Raw genomic sequence first — 24,711 nt, forward strand, 5'->3', positions numbered from 1 at the left:
GTCCTTTCTCTCATAATGTGTTCTAGTATTCTTATGTTTCTGCTACCCTGTCCATTCATTCTAGTTAGCTCTTCATTACTGCATCTGGTGTAACTGATATACCCACTTGAAGAAGCAAAGACGCAGGATCTACCCTGTCCATCTGTACTAGACAGCTTTCCATTACTGTGACTGTACAACCAGAATAACCATCTTGAAGCAGCAAAGATTCATTTCGCCTCATAGCTTCAGAAGACCAGTCCATTAGTACATGCTCCCCTTCAGTTATAAATAGAACATCATGGCAATGAACGTAGAAAGTGAAGAAGAGCTCCTTACTTCATGGCCAATGAGGAAGCAGAGGGGCCAGAGATAATAGACCGCCAAGATCTTACCTCTAGTAACCTACTTTCCCCAATCAGTTCTCACCTCACAAAGACACTACAACTTTTCAAGTTAGGAACACCAGCTAGGAATCAAACACAAAATGCGACCCTATAGAAGCATTTGGAAGTCAAACCATAACACCATCTGTCACATTCATTCACCTTTCCTGGCTTCTTACTCTTCACAAGTTTGTTTATTATCCACATGACATGTATTTTATATTTGCATGTTGCTATAATCCATCAACACTCTTGAATACATTGTAAGTTATGAAAGCAAAGGACCTATTTTTATTAGCTGATATGTCTGTGGCACTTAAAAAGGTGCTTGACATCCAGTTAGCACAAGCTGCATTTGATGTGGAAGTCCCCTCTGTGTGCTGTTATTACCATTAATGAATAACATTACTGCTTTGGACCTATAGCAAGGCAGAACTTAGCTAGGCAGGGAAGGCTAGGCTGAATGCTGGGAGAAAACGGGAAGAGTCAGAGAGACACTATGGAGCCAGAGACAGACATGCTGAAGCCTTGCTGGTGATATACAGATTACAAGAAATGGGTTGAATCAAGATGTGAGAGTTAGCCGATAAGAAGCTAGAGCTAAAGGGCCAAGCAGTGATTTAGTTAATATAGTTTCTGTGTGACTGGCCTGAAACTAAACAAGCGACTACCTCCTACATGCATTTGTTAAATGAATATATGAAAAAAATGAGAAATCAAGCATGAATGAAGAAGCATCAGCTATATACTAAGAAACCATCATACAAAGATACAAGTACAAAATTTTTCCCAATCTTCCATCTCATCAACAACTTACTTACATAAACGCATGGAATCTAAACACAGTTTGAAAATATTGTTCAAAGGTCAATATAGTAAAGATTCTAAAATACCCTTGAATTGTCTCCATAGCCTGGTACTTATGCCTTTGTTTGGTCCTCACTCCTTAGATGTAGTGTGGTCAGGTGACTTAGTTCTTCTGCTATAAGTCAGGCCTGGTGGAATTAGACCATGTAAGATTGAAGCTTTCATCTTTTCAGTAGAATTACTCCTGGTGGTATCGATGAAACTTCAATGGCAAGGAACTGAGACGATAAGAGAGCCCCAAAGGCAGCTCAGAATGAGTCTCCCTATGCAGTTGCCCGAAAGTAATTGAACCTTGCCAGCAACTGTGTAAAACTGGAAAACAGATCTTCCTATAGTCAAGTTTTCAGATGAGACCCTGCCCCTGATCAAAAGCCTTGTGAAAGAATATTGTGGCACAAGATTCAGGAACCGTACCCAAACTCTTAACCCTAGAACATAGAAGGTAATGAGTGTGCATTATCTTAAGCAATTGTATTGTGATAAGTTATTAAATATGGAAATAAACTGCTGATCCAGTCAGCTTTCATGAACTCCAACAAAGATGCCACTGATGAGCTCAATTTTTAGGTTAAGAAATGCAGTTCCTTATAGAAAAATTTCTACATCAAAAAGGAAGACATAGAACAGGAATATTATGGTGCTGTCATTCAACTGCAAAATTCCATGATTCTATTACATATGGTCTTCTGACTCTAAGGCAGATCTTACTCATAACTGGAACAAAGACAGACTACTCCTAGAAGAGAAAAATTACATAAAACTAAATTAGTTTATCTAGCAGTTCTTATCCATTACAGTGTGAAAACAATCAAATAGTTTAGAACATCATTTTATTATAAAATTTTTTTAAGTTTCAGGAAATAAAAACATTATAATCAATTTGAACAGTTCTACCACTCAGATTATTGGCGGTCATAATTGGATGGCTTGCTTTTTAACTCTACAAGTGTGTGGTAACTTATTTTTAAAGTTGCAATCATAATGTACATTCAACTTTATATTTTTATTTTAATTAAGAATATCCCAAAATTTTTAGCTTGAAGTCATACATATGAACCACAACGTAGACACCAATGTTTCTCCAAAATTAAGGTATTAAAATGAACTTTTTAAATCTTATTACAAAACATAATTTTAATGACAGTACTAGTTAGTAATCTTAACTGATCCTCTTTTTAGCTATTATAAATCATAGTTTAATTATTACTATACTTTGTGAAATCTCATATCAACATTGTATTGAAATGTATTTGTTTTAATGTATTCTGCTACTCTCCTTCCTAAAAGGCTGTCAGTAACTATCTCTTCAGTGATGTTTGAAAATGCATATTGCAATATAACCTCAACATTGATGAGTTTCCTTCTAAAGAAAGAAAAGAGAGAATGTGTTGAGCACACACAGAGTCAGCCATGTGAAGATGGAGGCAGAGGCTGGAACACTGCTACCACGATCCAAGGTCACCTGTAGTTACCAGCCTTGATTTCAGACTTCAGAGCTGTGAGAGACTATTTTTATGGTTTTATTAATATTAATATCAGAATTTTTAAATGGTTGACAGTTTCAAACTTGTAAACAAAGTATTATGATCATATTCAGCCTTCATTACTTCTTACATCCCTCTCCCATTTCTGATGTCCCCCTCCTTCACAATAGTTTCCCTTCTACTTTATCGTGTGTGTGTCTGTCTGTCTGTCTATGAGTGTGGGAGCATGAATATTTGTGTGTGTTTGTATGAGTATGTGATAGTGTTTGTGTGAATGTGTGTATATGAATGAAAGGAATGTGAGTGTTGTGTGTGTTAGTGTGTGCTGTTAGTGTGTGCATATGAGTGTAGGGGTGTGTTTGAGTGTGTATGTGTGTGTGAGTTTATGTCTGCGCTGTATACGTGTAATTTTGTGTGTTAGTGTATGTATGAATGTGTGTGTATAAGTGAATGTGCAAGACCAAGAGCAAGTGTGTTTGTTCCAGTCCTACACACGCAGTCACAGGACTCCTCTAACTCATTTTTCTATGTAATAACTTTCTTCATTTAATTTTTTAATGCAGCCTAAATAATTAAATTGCATCTGCCTTATCTGACCATTTTGACACAATGATAAAGCAAACTTTGTTGTGGTGCTTTTTCTTGTCCCATTCTATTCCACATTTATGAACACACACAAAAACATCATTGACCATCTCACTAAAGCAAAACATCCTTGAAGCTGCCATTCCTGAATACAGAATTTTCCTATGCAATGACATGTAAATGTCTCTCAGACACCAATCTTACAGCTGAGTTTGTCATCTGATATCTATGTGTTGTTAGTTCCTATCTGTCTCAGGTCCCCATTTAATACAATTCCATAGCTTCCCATAATGAGATCCCTGAACTTGAGTCTTATGATTCTTTGGGTCTCAGGTGAGTGGTGTTAGCCTTGAGACATGACTGGTGTTCAATGAGTCCTTTCTGAATGAATCTTCAAAAGCCGAAAAAAAAAAATTAAGAACTGTCCCTTGAAACATTACCTGAAAATTTAATTCAGACTGTGTCATATAGTTGTAGAGAGAGAGAGATTCAAATACATAGGATTGTGGGTTATTTTGATGAGATTTGTAGGTGATCTGAACATTCAAAGGCCATGGAGACTTCTCTCTAGCAGTTGCATGTGAAACTTTATAAATCACAGTCTTGAGCATTGCCCTTGTGTGGCTCTTTTCCATCCTGCCTGGAACAAAGCCTGTCTACTTTGTGCCTTGGTTTGCATTTCTGACAGTAAAAAATCTATAGTAACATCAAAGAATGGAACCCTGCCTTATACGATTTAAATCCTCCAAACAGCTATGTGAATAGTGTGACAGCTATTTTATTATGAATTAAGAAGCAAAGAAAAGACATAGAAATGAACCATGCATCTGAACTATATGAAGAAACTTAGAATTGTACAAAAAGAAAAAAAGGAAGAAAAGAAAAGGAACAGGTCCAACACATCACATTTTCCCAGCATGGTTTCTTCCCCTAATCTTCGAGAGGGGGTTACTTTGGGAGGATATGTTCAAAGTACTTTAGAGAAATTCAGCTCAGAAAAATTGTGACAGTTCCTCTGCTGTTTTCTTTTCTCTTCTCAAAGGGAAATTTAATCAAGATTGTCAGTGCTTAAAAGAAAACGGGTGAAACACACAATCAAGCTACACTTCAATAACCAAATAAAACCACGAAAAATTAATCAAAGCTTGAAACACTTCCAGCATGATAAAGCTCTCACAGTATCTCTCTCAGAGATAGATGAGGCCATGAATTCAGATGCACACAGCACAGCATTTGATAAAATGGGGATGCGGGTGCTTTCCTGCCATAAGGGGAGCAACCACGCTATGTACCTCCACGTTCATCTCACGGCACTCCTGCCCCACTATCAGCCAGACACCCCAGACACCCCAGCATCTTCACAGGTCACAAGTTCTGCTGATTCTGCATCTCCTATAAGAGCTGGTCTGGCTCCTGCGGCTGGTTCCCACAAGGCGAGCTAACGATCTAGTGCCTTCTTGCCTATTGAGGTTAATAGATAACTAATATATTTGGGCACATTCATTATAGCCAGTTTTGCACCATGTTAAAAAAAACTGTACATTTGGGTCTTCTGCCTTGACAAATATGGTGCTCCATCTTGAAAGCTGATTAAAATCAATACTTCTGTAGGAAATTACATACAAAATGTATTAGTAGCCAGGATATTCTGATAACAGTGCTTCGAGTTTCAATTCCCATCATCACAGTATCCCCCACAGCAAACCACGCAGACAATAAATATGAATAGTCAGGAAGAATTATGGAGGTGGTTTTAAGCTAATAAAGTAAGATTATTTATCAGTTAAGACATAGTTCATAACTTAATACAGGTTCAATTTTAGTTGTGCTTGGATAGTGATGCCAACTAATAAAAAGGAACAGAAGCTGTCCACCACGCTGCAGTTGTGCTGTGTCCGATCAAACCTTCAGAAAGCCTCCCCAAATTAACGTCCCATAAACCTCCTCACCTCTAAATTAGATGTCTCTTAAAACTCTTCTTCCAGATTGCTACCCCAAAGTTTGGGAGGAAATCACTCACATTAATTAACAAGCCCAGAGCGGTTTTCACTCAGCCGTTCAGAAACACCATCTCCCTAATCATGTCTTATCTTGTCTTCTCATTTGTTTGCTAGATTGCAGGTCTCACTTTCTCAAGAAAAGCCAAAACTCTTCCAAACTGTCTCACCTTGAAAAGACCCATTCACCTTTCCAAGTCTGACTCAGACATGTGAGCACTGCATAGCCACACCAACTGCATAACCATTCTCAACTCACAAGCCTAAAACAGTCAAGATGACTAGGTGGGGCTCAGTAGCCATTGCTGTGCCTGCTCTGTTACCTCTGGTTTTGCAGACACTGGGGTAATTTGAATGCAATGGGCCCCCTTCAGTTTACAGGGAGTGGCACTGTTAGGAGGTGTGGCCTTGTTGGAGTAGGTGTGCCCTAGTTGGAGGAAGTGTGTCACTATAGGGGGAAGCTTTGAGGTCTCCTATGCTCAAGCTATGCCTAGTGATATATGTCACTTCCTGATTCCCATAGCTCAAGATATAGAATCCTCAGCTCTTACTTCAGCACCATGTCTGCCTGCATGTCACCATGTCCTGCCATAATGATAATGGACCAAATCTCTGAAACTGTAGGCTACTCATTTAAGTATCTCCATTTATAAGAGTTGCCATGGTCATGGTGTCTCTTCACAGCAATAGAAAAGCTAACAAAGACAGAAACAAAGACCCAAATGCCAGGACAATTAAGTGACCAACTGTCAAGAACAACCAGAAACAATCTTGTTCAGTTTCCTCTGAAATATTTGATTCGAAAATGTTCATGCTCCTCCATGTGACCTGGTGTTCCTTAGCACATGAGGACTTGAGTAGCTCAGAGCTCTCTATATGAAAGTTTTAGTAAGTGCAGCAGAATTTCCCATCTGTGCCTTATAGTCTATGGCAGGAAACTGACAAGAAAACAAATGAACAGAAGAAAACTAGAAATGTTATTATTTGATTCAAACCTGAGTTCCAGCCCCTCTGATTGTTCTTCTTCTTCTGTAAAACAAAAGTGATGATACTTATCAGTGACACCCCAAAGTCATGTTATAAATACTGCTGTGGACTTGTTCCTTGCTTGTGTGTGACTCCTGAAAAAAAAAAATAAGAGCAGAAGCTATATTCAGGATCAAGTCTACTTTATGAGTTAACATTGGGTATAGAATGAGCCATCCTCATTTAACTAAATTGTGACAGTATCTTAAATTTTCCCCACTTCAAATTCTGAGAAAGCCTGTTACCCTCCTGGAGTCCTGGCTAAGTGCTCTCGATGGATTCCAGATACGATCAGTCCTAAAACTCATAGAACAGAAGTCAAGAATTCACTGAAGAAGGAAGAAACCAGATTTGGAAGGGACTGTGAAAATGTGACTCTCTGAAAAACTGAAGACATTTCAGGAAGGACTTCTGAGTGTCCACCAACAAAGGATGAGAATATCCACAAATCTTAATCAGAGATTAATGGACAGTGATCCCACCTGACGACCTAACTTGTGTGCTTTTAGGTAGGGCTCATAATTTCCTGTGGCATCAGTAAAATATCATGCACTTATAGAAGAGGGATGGAATCAGAGAATCTCTGTATCAGATCAGAATTTAAGTCCATCCCCTTGCATGTCCCAGTATCCATAAACCAATAAACAAAAACCTACTGCAGATCTATTGTGTTCCAGACCCCACTAAAGTGATGAGATAAACCAATGAGATATATCCTTCTGTCAAGGAGCTCAATATTACAGAGACAGCCATATAAGGAGATAGCAGACTTTTCGTCCCACATTCTCTGTTCCCATTATGTGTTTTTTTTTGTTTTAGTTTTTGATTTCTTATTTTCCTTGTTTTGATTTTATCTCTCTGATGGTTAATCTCATCATCTTGGTTCATTGGAAACATGTCTGGGAGATCAATAAAGCAAGTTTCTGGGTGTGACTATGGGCATCCTTACGTATTAACTGCCTTGAAGACAAATGGCACCATGGATAAGCAGGAAGAAATGAAAGGGGGAAAGGAGAAAGCCCTTGAGTTCAGATACTCTTGCTCACTCTGCTGCCTGGCAACAAGGATGTAAGGTCTTCCGCAATGCCTTATTCATGAAGTTGGTCTCAACAATCTGGAAACATGAAGCAAAATACCTCTTTCCTCCCTTAACTTGTTTGTGTGGAGGATTTTCTCTCAATGACAAAATGTCTGAATAAAGTAACATCTCTGTATTAGGTCTTCCCATGCTGTGTATAGTTGTCTCCTTATATGACTGTCTCTATAATATTGAGCCCCTCGACAGAAGGATATATTTCATTGTTTTATCTCATCACTCAATGAGGTCTGGAACATAATAGTTCTTCAGTAGATTTTTGTTTGTTGGCTTATTGATTTAATCCTTGATGTACTAGCATTCCTAGACCACTAAATATGTATTAGCCTCTGAACCAGATATTACTGAGGAAGCAGCAGGAAAAAAAGTCAATGGGTAACGTCACTCTTCATCTAGAGGAGAAACACTCAGGAAGCAGCCGCGTAAACCACAGCACACAGTACTGCACATGGAAATGTGTGTTACATGAAAGGAAGACAGGACTTCAAACTTTGTAGAGTTAGGGAAGGATTATAGAGAAAGAGATTTGGGAGTGAGGGGCAAAAAATGGGGAGAAAGTCAGGACAGGAGAAATCTCCAGCAGAGATGTCAAAAGCATCTCCTCAGTCAGAATCAGATAGGCCAAGAATAGAAGGCAGATTAGCATAACAAGAGGACCAAATCAGTTAGGAAAGCACAGAAGGTGAGAAGAAAAAAGCGGCACTGTGTTGGAGAAAAAGATTCTGCCCTTCTACTGAAGTTATCTATATAGCTGTGGCAATTGAATGATTTTTCCCATTGTTTCAACCATTTAAATACTTAGTTCTCAGTTGGTTGTGCTGCTTTCAGCTTCTTCAAGATGTGAACCCATCATGAACTCTAATCCTATAGAACCAAAGCCCACAATTCTCTAAGTTGTCTTGGTCATGGTGTTCTATTCAGTACCAGATAAGTAGTTAATACAATAGCCCTCTGCAAAGAGAGAACGCAGGAGTGCTGGAGTGCTTGTTCCATTCCCAAAGCGTTTATCCTTTTTTCTCACAAACAAGTTATTTAATATTTCATATACTACACAGGAAGGAAGGAACAAATTATTATTAATACACCCTAACCCCTGGCTTTCTCAAATGAGGGAAACTGTAGTAGCTCTTTGATAACTAGAATTGCTGTGCTTTTGCCTGCATTGTGGAAATGAAACTACATATACAAGTGATAAGTCAGCAAATTAATGCTGGGGATCACTGGTGCAGATAGAGTCTTCTTAAAACTGAAAGCCCTAGGTAAGTTATTTAATGAGTATATACTATGTATCTTTGAGGGGTTACTATATTTTTCAAAATTATAACAGGAAACTATAAGTTGTAATTATTCCAAAGGTATTATAGAAGAAGTATCAGCAAACTAACGTTTTGAAGATAAGAATAAGTAACTATATCCCACAGATGACTCCAGCCCCAAACTACTGCTTACAACTGTCAGTTCTGCCACAGCACTGAAAACTGCCCAGTTAATTCGCAAAACAACTACAGTCTTCACTCTTGGTCATGATCCTGAGGTCACCTTAGTCTGAACCTAAGCCTTACTCTTCATCTCTATTTGCCTCCTGAAGCAGAAGTAATCCTTCCTCCAAGTTCCCTGCACCCACTGGGATCTTGGCTACATTCACTTCCTCTTTCTGGTGTGAATTACTTCTAACTCAGGCATCCCACAAAAACCATAAATTGAGCTTACCCTCAAGTGACCCAGTGTCAGCCCGACTGCATGAACTAGTTTCTGCAGAGTCTTCAAGTTTAGGGACTTGTTCTTTGGTGACTGGTCTCACAATCTCATCAGATTCCTCTCACATAGAAAACAGAGCTTGGAAAGAAATCAGCACTTACAATGCAGGAACATGAAATTCATTGACTGAGGTGTATTCGGTTTCCCCAAAATTAAATATGTTTATAATTTCATCTGAAGAAACTAACAAGCTAGACCATATGTATTTACCTGACACTGTGTTACTATCTGACTCTATTAACGAAAACCAGAATTCAATAGCCATAGTTTTCTTAGCATAGGTGCACAAATTCAATATTTACCTTCTTAGGAATAAATAATAGCTGTGTACATCCCTAAAGATAAATCTTAATGGGGGAAATTAGTTACAAAAAAAGTACTGGTCACTAAGGCAATATAGAAAATGTCTATCCTTAAAGGGAGTTGAAAAACACAACAGGATGGGGAGAGATAAAAGGTTTCAGAGCTATGAATAAACATACTGTTTCCACAGAAATACGTGAGGCTGGTTTTGAATCCAGTCATCAGTGAGTGCTGCTCCTTGGAAGGTAATGGCTAGAGGTCCAGACAGCTTCTGAAGACGAGAGGTTGATACAAATCAGGGAATAATTTTGTCTGTAGCTGAGTGCTAAGTACCCACCAACCGTGTGATTTTTCAGGTCCTGTGGTATCAAGGAGGCTTCAGATGAAGAAAGAGAGCTTCAACTCTATTTCTGGTCCTCCTTACTGTTGTAATAAAGTATTTGTTTACACTATGATACCAAACTGTTACTCTCTGGATATGTTACCTCTCTGACTGACAATCTGAACTCTGATACGAATTCCTTAATTTGAAAGAAAGAATTATTATCTGGCTGATCTAGAAGAGGGAGAAGGGAAGGGAGGTCTTCAATCATGTGCTGATCAAACTGCTCTTGCATGACTATTTCAGGAGGGAACTCATTGTCTTTCCCTCACTGTGAACAAATACCTGAGATAATCAACTCAAAAGGAGACAATCTGTTTGCGGGCTCATTGTTTCAGGGTATTCAGTCCACAGTGTTTTGGTCCCGTTATTCTGGAGCCTGTATCAAGGCAGAGGGTTGGGTTAGGGATCCTGCTGAGTGGCGGCTGAAGATGAAAGAGCATAGATGTGATTGAACTCTCTATATCCCCAGCAAAACCACCACCGTGCTGGTGGGCATGGGAACTTACATGATTTCATGGGTTCTTGCAATGGCTGCTGAGGGTATGCAGTGTTGTCTTTAATTCATAGATGACAGATTTCAATCTTGTAGAGTTTAGGTAACACCTGAAAAGTAAAAGTTTCATGTTCTTTGAGTTATATTTTCTGTTTTATCTCTCCATATCTCAAACTAAACAAGAGCATAGCAGTGCTTTCTTCAAAGGAATTTATAAGACCCAAACTTAATGATTCTAAAAAGACTTTGCAAAGTCTTTATTTTCCATATTTGTGTACTAGGAAACTCGGTGAAGACTCTGCTGTGCAAACATTGACATAGATGCTTGGATTGTTTTGCAATGGGGATTCAGAAAAAGAAACTGAATATGAAGAATTAGTTATATCACCACAGGGGTTCAGTCCCAGAATAAGCAGTTGACACACGAGAGATTAAAGAAAGCAGATGATATAGAGAAAACTTGCAATGTTTTCCTGCTGGAAATTGTTTATTTGGGTTTTAAACAAAGGGTAGGTCAAATGGAATGTGCCTTAAGTGTGTAAGTCTGTTATTAAACCTTTCAGTAAGCAGAGATCAGGTTCACTTGGAATAAACCTCACTGATTCATTTGGATGGAAGTAAGGAATATTGATTGGTCAGTGCACAGGTTAAAACTGCTCAGGCTCACGACAACAAAAACAGTTCAAGTCTGGGAAAGGGAGGAAGAACAAGGAAGCAGAAAGAACAAAGGCTGGAAATTAGTGAACATCTTGTTATGTAAGGGCTTTAGCGATTTTAATTTCTGGGCTCACCAATTAGGCAGATGAGTATAAAATTTGGATACGTGTGGAGCTGATGCCCATTCTACCAGGATATTTTGTTTTCCTTGGGCTGGTACTGTTACAAATGGGGCTGCCTTTCTTCTAATTCCTGTCAACTCTGTGAGGTACTCAAACTGTCTAATTACTCTTTTCTTTTTCTCTTTGCCTTAAGCTTGTTTTGCCTATCGTTTGAAGGACAGCAGATCTTCCTGATATCACTGAAATATAAGTTCATAGGTCCTTTAACATCTAGCTTTTTTTTTCAAAACTTATAATGTATACTGTGGTGTTTTGAAAGAGATCCCCCCACACCCCAACTCCAAATTTCAGACATTTAAACACTTCATCCCAAGTTGGCAGTGCTGTTTGGGGAGGGTTAGTAGATATGGTCCTGCTGGAGGAAGTACGGCCCTGAGGGTGAGCCTTGAGACTTTAAAGAAGCCCGCCCGCCATTTCTCATTTGCTCTCCCTGCTTTCTGCTTGTAGTTCAGGATGTGAGCTCTCAGCTTCTAGCTCTAGACAGACACCATGCCTCCTCCTCTTTACTATCATGGACTCTTATCCCCCTGGAGCTGCCAAGTTCAAATAAATTCTATCTTCTCTAAGTTACATTGGTCATGGTATTTTATCACAAGAGAAAAGTAACAAATACATATACTTTAATTCTTATCTTGTGAACATGGTATTTGTTTTATAAACTAAATTTGAAAAATCTTCAAAAAACACGACCTTCCTAAGTGTTTTATAGACCCCACTATTCCCCATTGTTCTCCATCTAGTCTGATCGTCACTAACATTTTACATGAATATTCCCTATAGGGTTTGAAATTTGGGCATTTTCAGTGTGTCTTATGGTTCTGATACATCAGTAACTTTATTACATATTTCTTTGTTTTTAAACTTTGGAGAATGACATACAAAACTCATTATCATGGACCAAGAATTGGTATGTTTCGATGGTCAAAACAAAGTTGTTTTCCCTGTTTCCTCAACAATGTCTCATTGGCTACAACTAAAATGTAGAGTCAGCAATAACTGATAACTGACAATATACTTACTGACTCTTTTACAAAGTGGGAAGGGGAACCAAAGTTTACAGCAAAGTAATCTAATTATCAAGTACTGTTAAGTCTGTGTTTCTGCATTGTGTGTGGAATCTTTATTTATTTTTACCTTGTCTCTTGAGTGTCTTCAAAACAATTGTAATTTGAGATTTGGGCAATATAAAATGAAGCAAATGATAAGATAATGGGCAAAACCATTACCAAAATGAGACCAGCTGTTGACCTTGTCTTTGGAAAGGAAGTTCTGGCAGACTTCCGTTGGAGCCCAGCCTAGTCTTATTTCAAACTGATTAGCAAACATTCTAGTTAATCAATCCTGCCCCAAATTAAGTTGTTGGTAACAAGAAAGGAGCAGTACAATTTGCATTACAAAGTTCTCAAACATCTGAGAAATATGGCTTCCCAAAGCTTCCTTCATATTGGTTTCTTTAGCCAACTGGCTTATTTTCAGAAAGGCTTTTCTCATTTTCAAATTAAGAAGTGGGCTCAGTATGTTGACATACTAAAGGATGAAATAAAACTGCACACTCAGATGCTTCTGTATTTTCAGACAGATGTGGGTGATTCATTTTTTACAATAATTTATTTATGTCTCCATGTATATTGACCTACATGCAGAAATGCTAGCAAGCATCCACTTGATTCTAGACATAGATTTATGCATTCTGAGACAGACCCATGTCTTTGTTATTGACTAACCATATTTCTTTCAATTAATTTTTATGATGTTTTGGGAATTATGGTAGGACCTAAGATAAATTCCAATCTGCAGGACAATAATGCTAAAATAAAATTCTCACCTTTTATAGATATATGAGATTTTGTAAAAATTGCCTTCTATTCCAAGTTCCTACCTGAAAATATGCTATTTCCCGAGTAATAACCTAAATCACAGCTTTAGAGCAAGTAGTAAATTTTGTATTCAGTTGAAACCAAAGAAAGCACCTAGTCTGATAATGTTGTTTGGAGCTCAGGACTCTGTGGCTCAGAATCATTGCTAAGAACTCCCTAGGGTCACAACATGATGTGGTAGCAAATATTCATTTTCTGATTCTAGTCAATGCTTTTTGTACTGTGATTTTAGTCATTTTATGACCTCAAGACTAAGTCATTGTCCCACAAAATCTTAGAAGTTGGCTCCTATGACTCACTTAGGAATAACAATGAGCTGACTTTTAATATAGTTGGAATTGACTTTGAGGTCCTGAGCACAAAACTTTAAACAGGGGAGGGGTGGTGTTGACATGAACCTGTAGTAAATAGTGCTACACTTCATATACCCAAGCTAGTGTTAGGTAGCTCATTAGTTAGGTTTAAAGTAACCAGACCAATGACCATGAGCTGAAACCTCCACAACTATGAGACAAAAAATAATTCTCATAAGCCAACATCTTGGAAATTTTGTCACATTATTGCAAAGCTGACTAGCAGAACTGATTCATGAAAGTATTTATTTTTCAGAATTTTCTGCTTTTCAATGAGGGAAGCCTTGGGAAGACTTATTTCTGTGTCTCTGTATCACCTGATTCTCAATGGCTGTCATCGAAAAAAAAGCAGCATATTTTAGGTGCCATATTCAGAGACCTGTGCATTGCATTCAATAGAAAACAGGATCAGTTATTTAGAACTATTGTACACATAAAATGAATAATCCTAGAGTTGAGATGCATACAAAAAGAATTCAAGGTGGTCATTGCAGGTCACTGCTTTGATCAATAAGAAGACTGAGAGCATTTGGTTTCCTCCAAGATTATTAGTTCACATCTTTACCCGATGGAAGGAATTTATAGTTGTTTTCTAGCCTTCCAGGCCAACTCAATACTTTAATGATGCCGATTAACCAATCAGAGGTTTACTAACCCTTCAGCATTGTTTAAGTGGTCTCCATCTCTAAGACAGTCTACATCAATACAAACAGACAGACAGAATAACTACAGTACTTTCTCAGAAGCAACTGGACCTCTGATGCTCAATGTATATAAAATAGTTTTCACAGGATATAGTTTTATATAAGGAGTCTGCAAATTTTAGACAAAAATATCGAGATTAAATATAGGAATGCATTTCAATATTGCTTTTGCATCAAACTGTACCTGAAAATTTGTGCAACATAGAAAAAAATAGTTCCCATTTCATCATCTATTTCTATAGATTATTTTCAACAGTCACCTGAATTTACAGACTACAATTCTTTCATTTGAGGGTACCCCAAAGTGCTATCTGAATAAAATTAAGCTCATAAAATATAAGAGAAGCAGCATAAGTGAACTGAAAGTTTACATGTAGTGGAACTCAAACATTAAGACCTGCTTTATAGATTCTTTAAAAATATAATTCCCAAATAATCACTTTGTCTTTTGATGTAAATATTTAAATCCTAAGGCTATATTAACCACAATAAAAATAAGACTACAGTTTATTGATACTTCATAGCACAGTTTCACTTTTGAAATTACAGGTATCCCGAGAGGGCGGAAGCTGGTGCCGGCGGGAAGGTTGTAGTGCGGCGCTCCATTGTGCTCGTGCTGAGTTCCGCGTGGCGCCCCCGCCCCGAGCTGAGTTCCGCGTGGGCACCTCCGGCCCCGGCACAGCCGTGACCGGACAGCGAGGTTTCTCGAGACTCCTCGCATCCGGATGATTGTAAAGTGCTGATCAGTGGCCACTGAATATAATTGAAACAGAATAGGAAGATGGCAGCAAATCCTTCAGGACAAGGTTTTCAAAATAAAAATAGAGTTGCGATCTTGGCTGAACTGGACAAAGAGAAAAGAAAATTACTTATGCAAAACCAATCTTCAGCAAGTCACCCTGGAGCTAGCATCTCCCTCTCCAGACCCTCTCTTAACAAGGACTTCCGGGACCATGCTGAGCAGCAGCACATTGCAGCCCAGCAGAAGGCAGCTCTGCAGCATGCTCACGCACATTCGTCTGGATACTTCATAACTCAAGACTCGGCATTTGGGAATCTTATCCTTCCTGTCTTACAGCGCCTTGACCCAGAAAGAAGAAAGTACCTATGATCAGAGGGACCATGTAGTTAGTATCAGATGTCAAAGCTCTCATTGGGCTCTATACAAGCTCTGACTTTGAGGACTTTGGGGAATTTAGTTTTCTGTTTCTTTAAAGAAAGGAATAAGTGAGAGTGAAGAAAGAAGGGAAGCTGGGATGCTGAACGCGGTATGGTTGGCGGAATTGGTTCTGCTGCCTGTGACTAACTTCTTTGTATTACCATTTGACTCTTTATTCTCAGACTTAGAATTGCTTATTTTTATAAAATCTTCACCACCTTCAAGAAGTTGGACCGAATGTCTCACGCATGAAGCCTTGGATTTGACCCCAGCACTGCACAAACAAGCTCTGATACGCATCTTGGCACTAGAGAAACAGGCAGGAAGATCAGAAGTTCAAAACCATCCTTGCTTAGGTAGTGATTTTTGAGGCCAGTCTGAGTTATAGAAAACTGCCTCAAAAAACAAAATACCAAAACCAAACAAGGACCATTTATAGTCCTAACTTTAAAGAAATGAGGGTGCTATTTAAAAATGTGAACAATAGTCTTACATTACAAACATACTTTTGGTTTCTTGTGTTCAGAAGCAACATATGTAGAAATACTCTGAGCTGTAACTCGTTCTCCTATTCTGAATGTTAAAACTCCAAATAAGACTAAATTATCAACCAATCTTTGTTTTTCAATAAGTGATGTGACTAAATACTGTTATGAAAAACTAAGTAATATATTTTTATGTACTTAAATGTATTCGTATTCTTACTTCATGTTGCTACACAAACGGTGTGCTTGAGTCGTTTTCTATTTTTTATCTAATTGAAAATTTAAAACTAGGCAAATTAAAGCCTTTTAAATTCTCTTAAATAAAAAAAAAAGAAATTACAGGTATCCCAAAGAAGGAGAGTTGTAGTATTCCATAAACAGGAAGCAAAACAAAAAATGTATAGAAATAGAAAATTACTATCTAAGGAATGTAGCAATAGCTGTATAAGTTACAGCCTTCCACCCAGAGAAGTTAACTAACACCCTCCATCATCTCCCTTCCTCCTTCTCTCTCTCTCTCTCTCTCTCTCTCTCTCTCTCTCTCTCTCGCTCTGTGTGTGTGTGTGTGTGTGTGTATGCCTCAACTACTATCTTGCCAAATATGAATACAAACAAAAATTTTGCAGCAAAGGTGAAATGAAAAAGATGAATATAAAGTCTTTAGCATGGTGCCCGTCAAACAGATTGACACATGTTAATCACGGTAATAATCCGTAGTATTAACTATAGCAGTGAGTTTATATAGCAAAAGAAAGAATGTAGGCTTTAAGTGGTCAGGTCCAATTGTGGAAGTAGCCATTATAGAATATAGTATCAGAGTGCCTTTTCCCTCAGGAGATGGGAAAAGGTACAGCATTTGAAACATGGCAGACATCATGAATCAGCAGTAAACTACCAATACTAGAGAGGGGTCCTGGATCTCCCCAGGCTAAGCGAATTTGTGTGATGATGAGAAATGGCTGAAAGCTTCAAGGCAGCTTACATGTTTATGATCAGCATTTAAATATGATCCTGTGAGATGCAAAAGAAACTGTGGCAATGATAGAGATGGATGAAGAGACACAAGAATGTACATCCCTATGCTCTGTGTTCTTGGACATGGTGCTGTTCAAGTCAGCCGTAGGTGGAGAACTGATTGAGACCAAGGATACATCCTGTGTAGGAAAGAAGAAACTTTGCCTCTTGAGATCTACAGGACACTCTCAGAGAGAAGCACACAGGTGATCTGATAGTCAGAGATGACCCAAGGATTCTGTGGTGGTTTGATAGAAAATGGTCCCATATGTTCACAGGGAGGGGCATTATTAGGAGGCGTGGCCTTGCTGGATTAACTGCAGCCTTGTTGGAGGAAATAAGTACCTGGCGGTGGAATTTGAGGTCTCAGAAGTTCAAGCCAAACCTGGTGTGGCACCCAGTTCTCTTCCTGCTGCCTGCAGATCCAGATGTAGAACTCTCAGTTACCTCTCCAGCACCATGTCTGCCTATGTGCTGCCATGCTTCCTGCCATGATGATAATCGACTAAACTTCTGAACTGTAAGCCAGTCCCAATTAAGTGTTTCTGTTTATAAGAGTTACTGTGGTGATGGCATCTCTCCACATCCACAGAACCCTTCCCTCAAAGAAATTTGTTTGCAAGCAACTTACAACTTCCCCAGCTACATGTCATGTTCCTTTTTCTCCACCCTCCAATCAGTGTAACCGCCATGTTCTTTTTAGGAGTTAGCCTGCCTGTTGTTCTTGGAGTTAGTTCTAAGCTGTTTTTCTTTAAACTAAATTAGATATTACCTTTTAAAAATAATAAATAGGGACTGGAAAGGTGACTCATCAATTAAGAGTACTAGCTGCCCTGAATTCAATTCCCAATACCCACATGACAGTTTACAACTGTGTGTTAACTCCAGTTCCAGTGGATCCAACACCCTCACACAGACATACATGCAGGCAAAACACCAATGCATGTAAAATACAAATAGATAAATTTAAACATAACAATAACAATAAACAAGTAAGGTATGCTATCAAATCTATAGACATCTTAAGTTTGTTTGAATTAGAATAAAAATTGCTCAGGGAAAATCAGTAACTCCTATAATTTATCATCACATACCCACAAGTTCTCTCTATTAGAAGACAGAAATAACTGTGACAAAGGATGTCTGTTTTGGGGTTGGAGAGGTGGCTAAGCGGTTAAGACCACTTGCTGCTCTTCCAGAGGTTTTAAGTTCAATTCCCAGCAACTACATTGGGGCTCACAACCATCTATAATGAGATCTGGTGCCCTCTTCTGCTGTGCAAGAATACATGCAGACAGAACACTGTATAAGTAATAGGATAATAATAATAATAATAATAATAATAATAATAATAATTTTAAAAGATATCTTTTACATTGGATAGTATGCATTAGATTAGTGCTTGGTGAAGGACATTAGTAAGTTTTGCTTTGTGCTCATTCAACTGAAAAGTTAACAATAAGCATGGATCTACTTACAACACAACAAAAAGTAATCAAAACCACAAAAATTGTTAGGGAATTTGGGGAAAGTGAAGGCGGTGTGTTGTACTAAATAATGCTGAAATAAAAGTGATTAGTGTATCTCCTAAGCATGTCATTCTGAGAGTGTCTTATTTGCAAGTGTAAGAGAGACCCACAACCTTTTTTTAAATCACATCCAACCTTGCTGCTGTATATGATTACTTATAATTCTTAACAAATGTGTTTAAATTGTATGGTACAATATTCAACTTTATATGAATTTTTGTGTGTTCTATATTAGATCCCATACTACCTCCTGAAAGGACCACACGACTTCATTTGTGTTTCTTTATTTGCTAAAGTAGCCATAATGGAAATCAATGCACACTCAACAACTGCTAGTGGCTAAAAAGCACTTTTATCCAAAAGAGTCAAACACCCTTCCTACCCATAATACCATCTCTCCAGGGTATTCTACACAGACTGCCTAATAATGAACAACATTAGCTAAGAGACCTTGGAGTATCAAATACATCAAAATTACCACTAGTGCTGCAAGTCTTATGAAGTCCATAAACAAGAGTTCTTTCTGTGTGTAGCATTTGCACTTGGCTTTTCTCAAAACCCTCAAGTTCTCCAATATTCCACAAATGTTATATAGAACAGATATGTGTTTTAATGATTTTCACCAGCTTCAGTTTTACTCACTTTTGAAAGGTTGCTTAATTTTTTTAAGTAAGCTAATTAGTGAACAAAGTAGCCTTGAATGATTGCAGGTGGCAATCCCATCCTATTACCCTACTAAAAGCTAAGGTGACACCAATTAAATTAAGGGTGACTGATAATTCTTCCTTATTACTTCACCTGCATTCATATTTCTGCAGTTTTTGCTAATGCTCTGGGGGTCAGTTAAAAGATAAGGGGGAACTAAATTCAGCTCATTAATAAAATTGAAAAGTTTGAGTTTCTAGGCTGTACATGCTAATTATTCTCTGTTGCCACTAAGGCGATTGAAATTAGCACAGGTAAGCACATAAACAACGAAAGGAGACTGTTGAGAAATGAACCTGAAAGAGGAAGGAGAAAAAAAAAAAACACAGACAAGATAAACAAGATCAGCATCCCACCAGCCAGGCAATTCTGCCAATTCCTCCTTGGTCCCAGCGGTACTTTTAACTTATTAGTGTTGGCTGGTACAGTTCCCAGGTGACCCCCTGCTTTAACTGCCTCATTGTTTGGTAACCAAAGGGAACAGTGCTCTTATTGCCAGTAACCTGATTAAGAATATTGAAAACAAGGGACAGAGCAGGTAATGATCTTTCTGCATAGGACCTCTGCACTTAGGAAGCACTCAAGCGTTCAGGAAATAAAGACGTGACCTTTTCAGTCCTGTGCCTCCTGTATTGTGCCAATAGAATCCTCCTAAGTGGCTCCCAGCAGAAATGAAGTAATTCCCACACCAGTCATGCAACACACTCATTATGTTTACTCTAAATAAAGACGCACTAACAAGTCATCATTTAAGGTATGAGGAAGAGAGAGAGAGAGAGAGAGAGAGAAAGAGAGAGAGAGAGAGAGAGAGAGAGAGAGAGAGAGGAGACCAGGTACAACCCTACAGCCTTTTCCCAGTAACAGAAAATCATGTTCATTTTCAACCTTTTTTCTGACACCAATGTTCCAGTTGAACAGTTCTCACAAATTTGATTGTTAATGTAAAATTTTAATCTACAGTGCTAGCTATTAGGAAGGTACAATGCATATGAATATTTACCTTTAGATGCTAATAACTAGTGAAAACAATATTCACGGCCTTGATGTAAATCTCCAACCAAGGAATGAAAGATGAAAGGAGGGAGGAAAGGACTGAGGAAGGGAGGGAGAGACTAAAAATTCCTTTAGAGCAAAATCTAAAATATTATTGATGCTTAATAACATTGTACAGGTGATTTTTCATGAGGAAATCGACCACATTTTATCCAGTCTACATAGTGTGAAAAGACCTTGTTTTCTCTTTAAAAACAACCTTTCTTTAAAAGGGAAAACTCACCTATTTCCTTGATATCAACAGGCACTATATAAGAACTCTAAATAATGCCTCCTTTGGAGGAATCTTTCTTAATATCTTCAAATAAAATAAACTTTCCCTCAAAAGTACGGTTTTATTTGTGTAAGTACATCAACTTATGGTTGTGGCACACAATGTTAAAATATTTATAAATTATTGTCAAGTAAAAATAAATGGTCTATACCATTTTTTCCTCAAAATCTCATTCACCTTCAATTCAGATCACTTAATACCCTTCATGCTTTTCTTGTGATGTAGAACAGGGAAATTCCAGGTCAACCGTGAAGCCTGTGGTTCTTGTGTTCTGAACCTTAATATTTTTCAAGCTATAGTTTAAAAGCAGATATACATTTTACCACCAGTCCAACTCCTTTCCATCTAAGTACTCATTCTATTCTGTCTCCTATGAACTAGCCCCAATTCTACACTTCTAAACAAAATTAACAACCATAAATTGGTGCAGCTACCACAGATCAAACACAGGAAAAAAAACTCTTTCATCTAATACTGTAGTCTCCTTATGAAACATCACACATAAAACAGATGTAAATGTAGAAAATTTAGTGCATTCATGAATATAGAATAGAGGTGCATGACTATGAACTATTAAGTTCTATAGCAATACTGTGATATCACCATGAATGCATAAATGTTATTCTTTAACGTTGACTGAGGTTTCTGTCCCACCCAGTCTTTGAGGAACACTTGTTTAAATCATAGCAAGCAGTGAGAAATAAGATGTGTATTTTTTAAAGATAAAGAAAAGCTAAAATAATCATGGAAATGAAAACAAACATGGAAGAAGAGTTAGAGGTGAAAAGAGACTGTAGGAACCTCAGTGAGGAGTGGAGACAATAGAAATGAAGGAGAGAGTAAATAGAGTGAGGTTGAAAGGAAGTTTAGAATCAGAGAGAAAAATGATGGCCATGGAAGGTAGGAAAGGCAAATACAGCGATATACCCACAAAAGGGGATCAGGAGAATACTGGAAGACTAAAACGGGAAGTACTGGAGCCATATAATCATCTGAAGCATTGATGTGAAATATTTGCAAGAACATAATTAGATTACCATAAAGAGAAATACAAAGAATTTTCCTCAATATTTCACAGAAACATTTTTTAAAAGAAAAAAATATCTTATAGAAACATAAAAAGAAAAGTATCTTTGCATTGCCACGATAAAGAGTCAGCTTGAGTGTATTGAGAGAAAGGAACAAACATGAATATAACTGACTGAGCTGTTATTTTTGATAGCAACATTCACTGCCAAACTACAACAGAATATCTCTAAGACATCTTCAATGGTAAATAGATGCATTAATAAAATGGTGTATACTAGTATCATATAGAATATAAACACTGGGCTGGAAATAGAAATTAATGGTAGACTATGACCCTAAAATTGGCACCCCAAGAAACAAATAATTAAATGAAGAATTAAGTAAAACTAGCTATCATGAAAACTAACCACAAAGAAATAAAACATACGTTGAAGATTTAAAAATATATGACATCTAACACAAAACCAATGAGAGGCATATTGTATCAACATAACAATTATTTTATCCATAAATATTACACATGTGGAGAAATAATATTTTAAAACAATATTGCAGGACACAGAAAAGAATTTGATCAGACTTCCATAACAAAGGAATTTTTCAGGTTGTCTTCCATTCCCCTCCTCCAGCATCCCTGTGAGTACCCTCCCCGACTGTGTGCCCATGAAATAACCACTTACTTGATGTGAATTAGAAAATGTAAACAGTTAAAGTCTCTGGAAATTGACCCAGGGGCAGACAGCAAATCAATAAATGTTTATTCAAGAAAATCTTCTAAATGTCAATGAAAACAGCAGGAGTCTGTTATAGGTGGACTAAAACCAGATTCTAGCCCATCCCTAAGCAACTTGTTGCAAGGCACTTACCGCATCAGGTGAGAGAGAGATGGGAGCCCCTCTTTACTCTGACCCCAGCCAAAAGACTAGTTTTACCATTGGTGAGGTAGCATATCTCATGCCATGAGCCAGGCCTCTGAGTAAGGGAGATTAAAACAATATAAGAAATTATCAGGGAAAGATAGGATAGTTCAACAAGTTGTGTTTAAACAATTGGGTAGGTTTATTTCTTAGGTCAAATTAATCTCCCATTCCTAAGCCCGAATAAATTTTAAGTGGAACAAAAATTCAAGTACTATAAATTAAAAGAAAGCCAGAAAAAGAACGAAAATAACAAGGAAGAAAATTTGTAAGTAAATAAAACCGTTCAAAGGACTTCTAAAAATTCAGAATCCATGAAACATTAACATTTTTTATTGCACAGAAAGAAAAAAATAACTCTGTCTGTTCAAAAAAACAATAAGCGAAGCCAAGAGACAGGCTTCAAGCACTTGGGAACCTGAGGCAAGAGGATTGTAATGAGTTAAAAGCCAGTCTATGTTCAAATGTATGATACTGTTGTCAAAAACAAAGAAAAATAAAGGAATGAAAAGAAAAGAGATATCATAAACAGAGGGAGACATTTCTATAATATGGCAGAAAGGGGGATAAACTTACTACTATAGCAAGTTCCTAGAAATCAGCAAGCAAAAGAAAAATAATATTAACAATAAAAGAAGTTTCTAAAGATATAAGCAGATAATTCTCAGAAAGTTTCAAGGGATTTTTTTTTTAACAGATGTCAATCTCATTTGTCATATAGTGGTTTCCCTTGTGGCCAATATGACACAAGAACAACTTAGGGAAGAGGATTTATTTTGGCTAATAACTTGAAAGGATAAAAATCAATGGTGGTAGGGAAGACATGGTGGGGGACTAGAACATCCATGGCGGCAGACCCCTACATTACTTGTTCACACCTCCATACAGAGTAGAACAGAAAATAGAACATGGAAAAGGTCAGGCTATAAAAGCCTAGACCAGACCCCACCCCAGAGACCCACTTCCTCCAGCCAAACCCACATCCCAAAGTTCCATGTCCCCAGGACAGCACCTCCAGTGAGGGACCAATTTACAAAACACATGAGTCTGTAGGGAAACTTACATCCAAACCATGCCATTTATACCATCCAAGGTCTTTGCTGCTTTATTCACAATAACAAGGAAATTAAAGCAGCTTGGATGTCTATCAGCTGACTAACAGATAATGAAAACATGACATGTATACACAAAGAGAAATTATTCAGCTGTGATAAAAATAAAATTATAAAATACACAGATAAAGAAATTAAGCTGGGAATATTTATTCTGAGTTAAGGAACTCAGACCTAGACATAGAAATGTCTCATGTTCTCTCTCATTTCTGGATGCTAGATATATGTATGTTTACACTGGAGACCATAGGAGGCAGGAAACTAGTAAAGGGCCATAGTAGAGTATTTCAAAGAAAGGGGATGGAATTAAAATGCTGTTAAATAAAAGGGCAAATAATTGAACAATAATACTATTTTTATATTTTGCCATCATGTCCTATCCAAATTCATGAAATTTTAAAAAAAATGCATCATAGGAATTATTTCAAAGAATCCATTCTCCTTGTCCTAGTCTCTCCATCTTCCTATGAAACTTTCAGAAAACTACACCTGTGGGAAGAAATTAAAGAAGAAAAGAATGAAAAAGAACCAAAGTAGAATTTACAGTCAGCTAGAATATTTTTACCCCAGAATCCCACATGCTGAACTACCTAAAGAATGCATTCATCCTTTGGTTGACTTAAGTGGACTCCTCCCTGTTGAAAAGAAAGCAGATTTGGACCTTAATTGCATGAGGGTCTAAGTAGAAAGAAGTAAGCAGAAAAGAGAGATGGCATTCCTTCTAAGTCTAGGAACAACCTAGACCTTCTCAAGAGCAAGATGAGCACCAAGTTACTATACAGCCATAGGAGGGGTGGGTATTCGCAGCTAAAACACTTATTATGTCCCTTCTTTGTAACATCTGAAGGGAAGGAAACACACATCTTCTCAGTGGTCTTACCCTTTCACTTCAACAACAGATTCTGAGTTTTCCCCTTCAAAGTCCATCACCAGAAAATATGAACCACTTGGTACTATGGAGCCCAAACACTATTCCTTTACTTTACAGAAATGCTGAGCTTTTTCTGAGAAGTGGAAACATGGAGAGACAGGCAACTTGTTAGAAGAACAGCCTTGTGATCCACAGGAAAACTAATGGGATGTGTCCTAAGGATACGTTCAGAAGTTAATCATAGAGAAGAATTCTATGTTTCCTAGGGATATGCTTGTTAAAATGAACATGATTGTATCCGTAATCTGTAGGTATTACATTGTCTTGAAAACATCTGTGGTGATTTCAATGGGATATCCCCTGTAAGATCTGCATTTGAACATTTGTTCTCCAGTTGGTGGAATTGTTTGGGAAGGATCATGAGGTTTTTG

General features: G+C 37.7%; 1 protein-coding gene across 1 annotated transcript; it reads left to right on the plus strand.

Annotated features, from left to right (window-relative positions):
* Positions 1 to 14,717: 14,717 nt before the first annotated feature.
* Positions 14,718 to 15,243, plus strand: LOC121433809 (SOSS complex subunit C-like). The gene has a single exon (XM_041632372.1). It carries the CDS (start codon positions 14,914 to 14,916, stop codon positions 15,241 to 15,243), a length of 330 nt encoding a protein of 109 aa, XP_041488306.1. The 5' UTR covers positions 14,718 to 14,913.
* The last annotated feature ends 9,468 nt before the right edge of the window (positions 15,244 to 24,711 follow it).

This window comes from Microtus oregoni, unplaced genomic scaffold, assembly GCF_018167655.1.
Source record: "Microtus oregoni isolate MIOR12 unplaced genomic scaffold, Mior012 000041F_ref0000270, whole genome shotgun sequence".
Lineage (NCBI taxonomy): Eukaryota > Metazoa > Chordata > Mammalia > Rodentia > Cricetidae > Microtus > Microtus oregoni.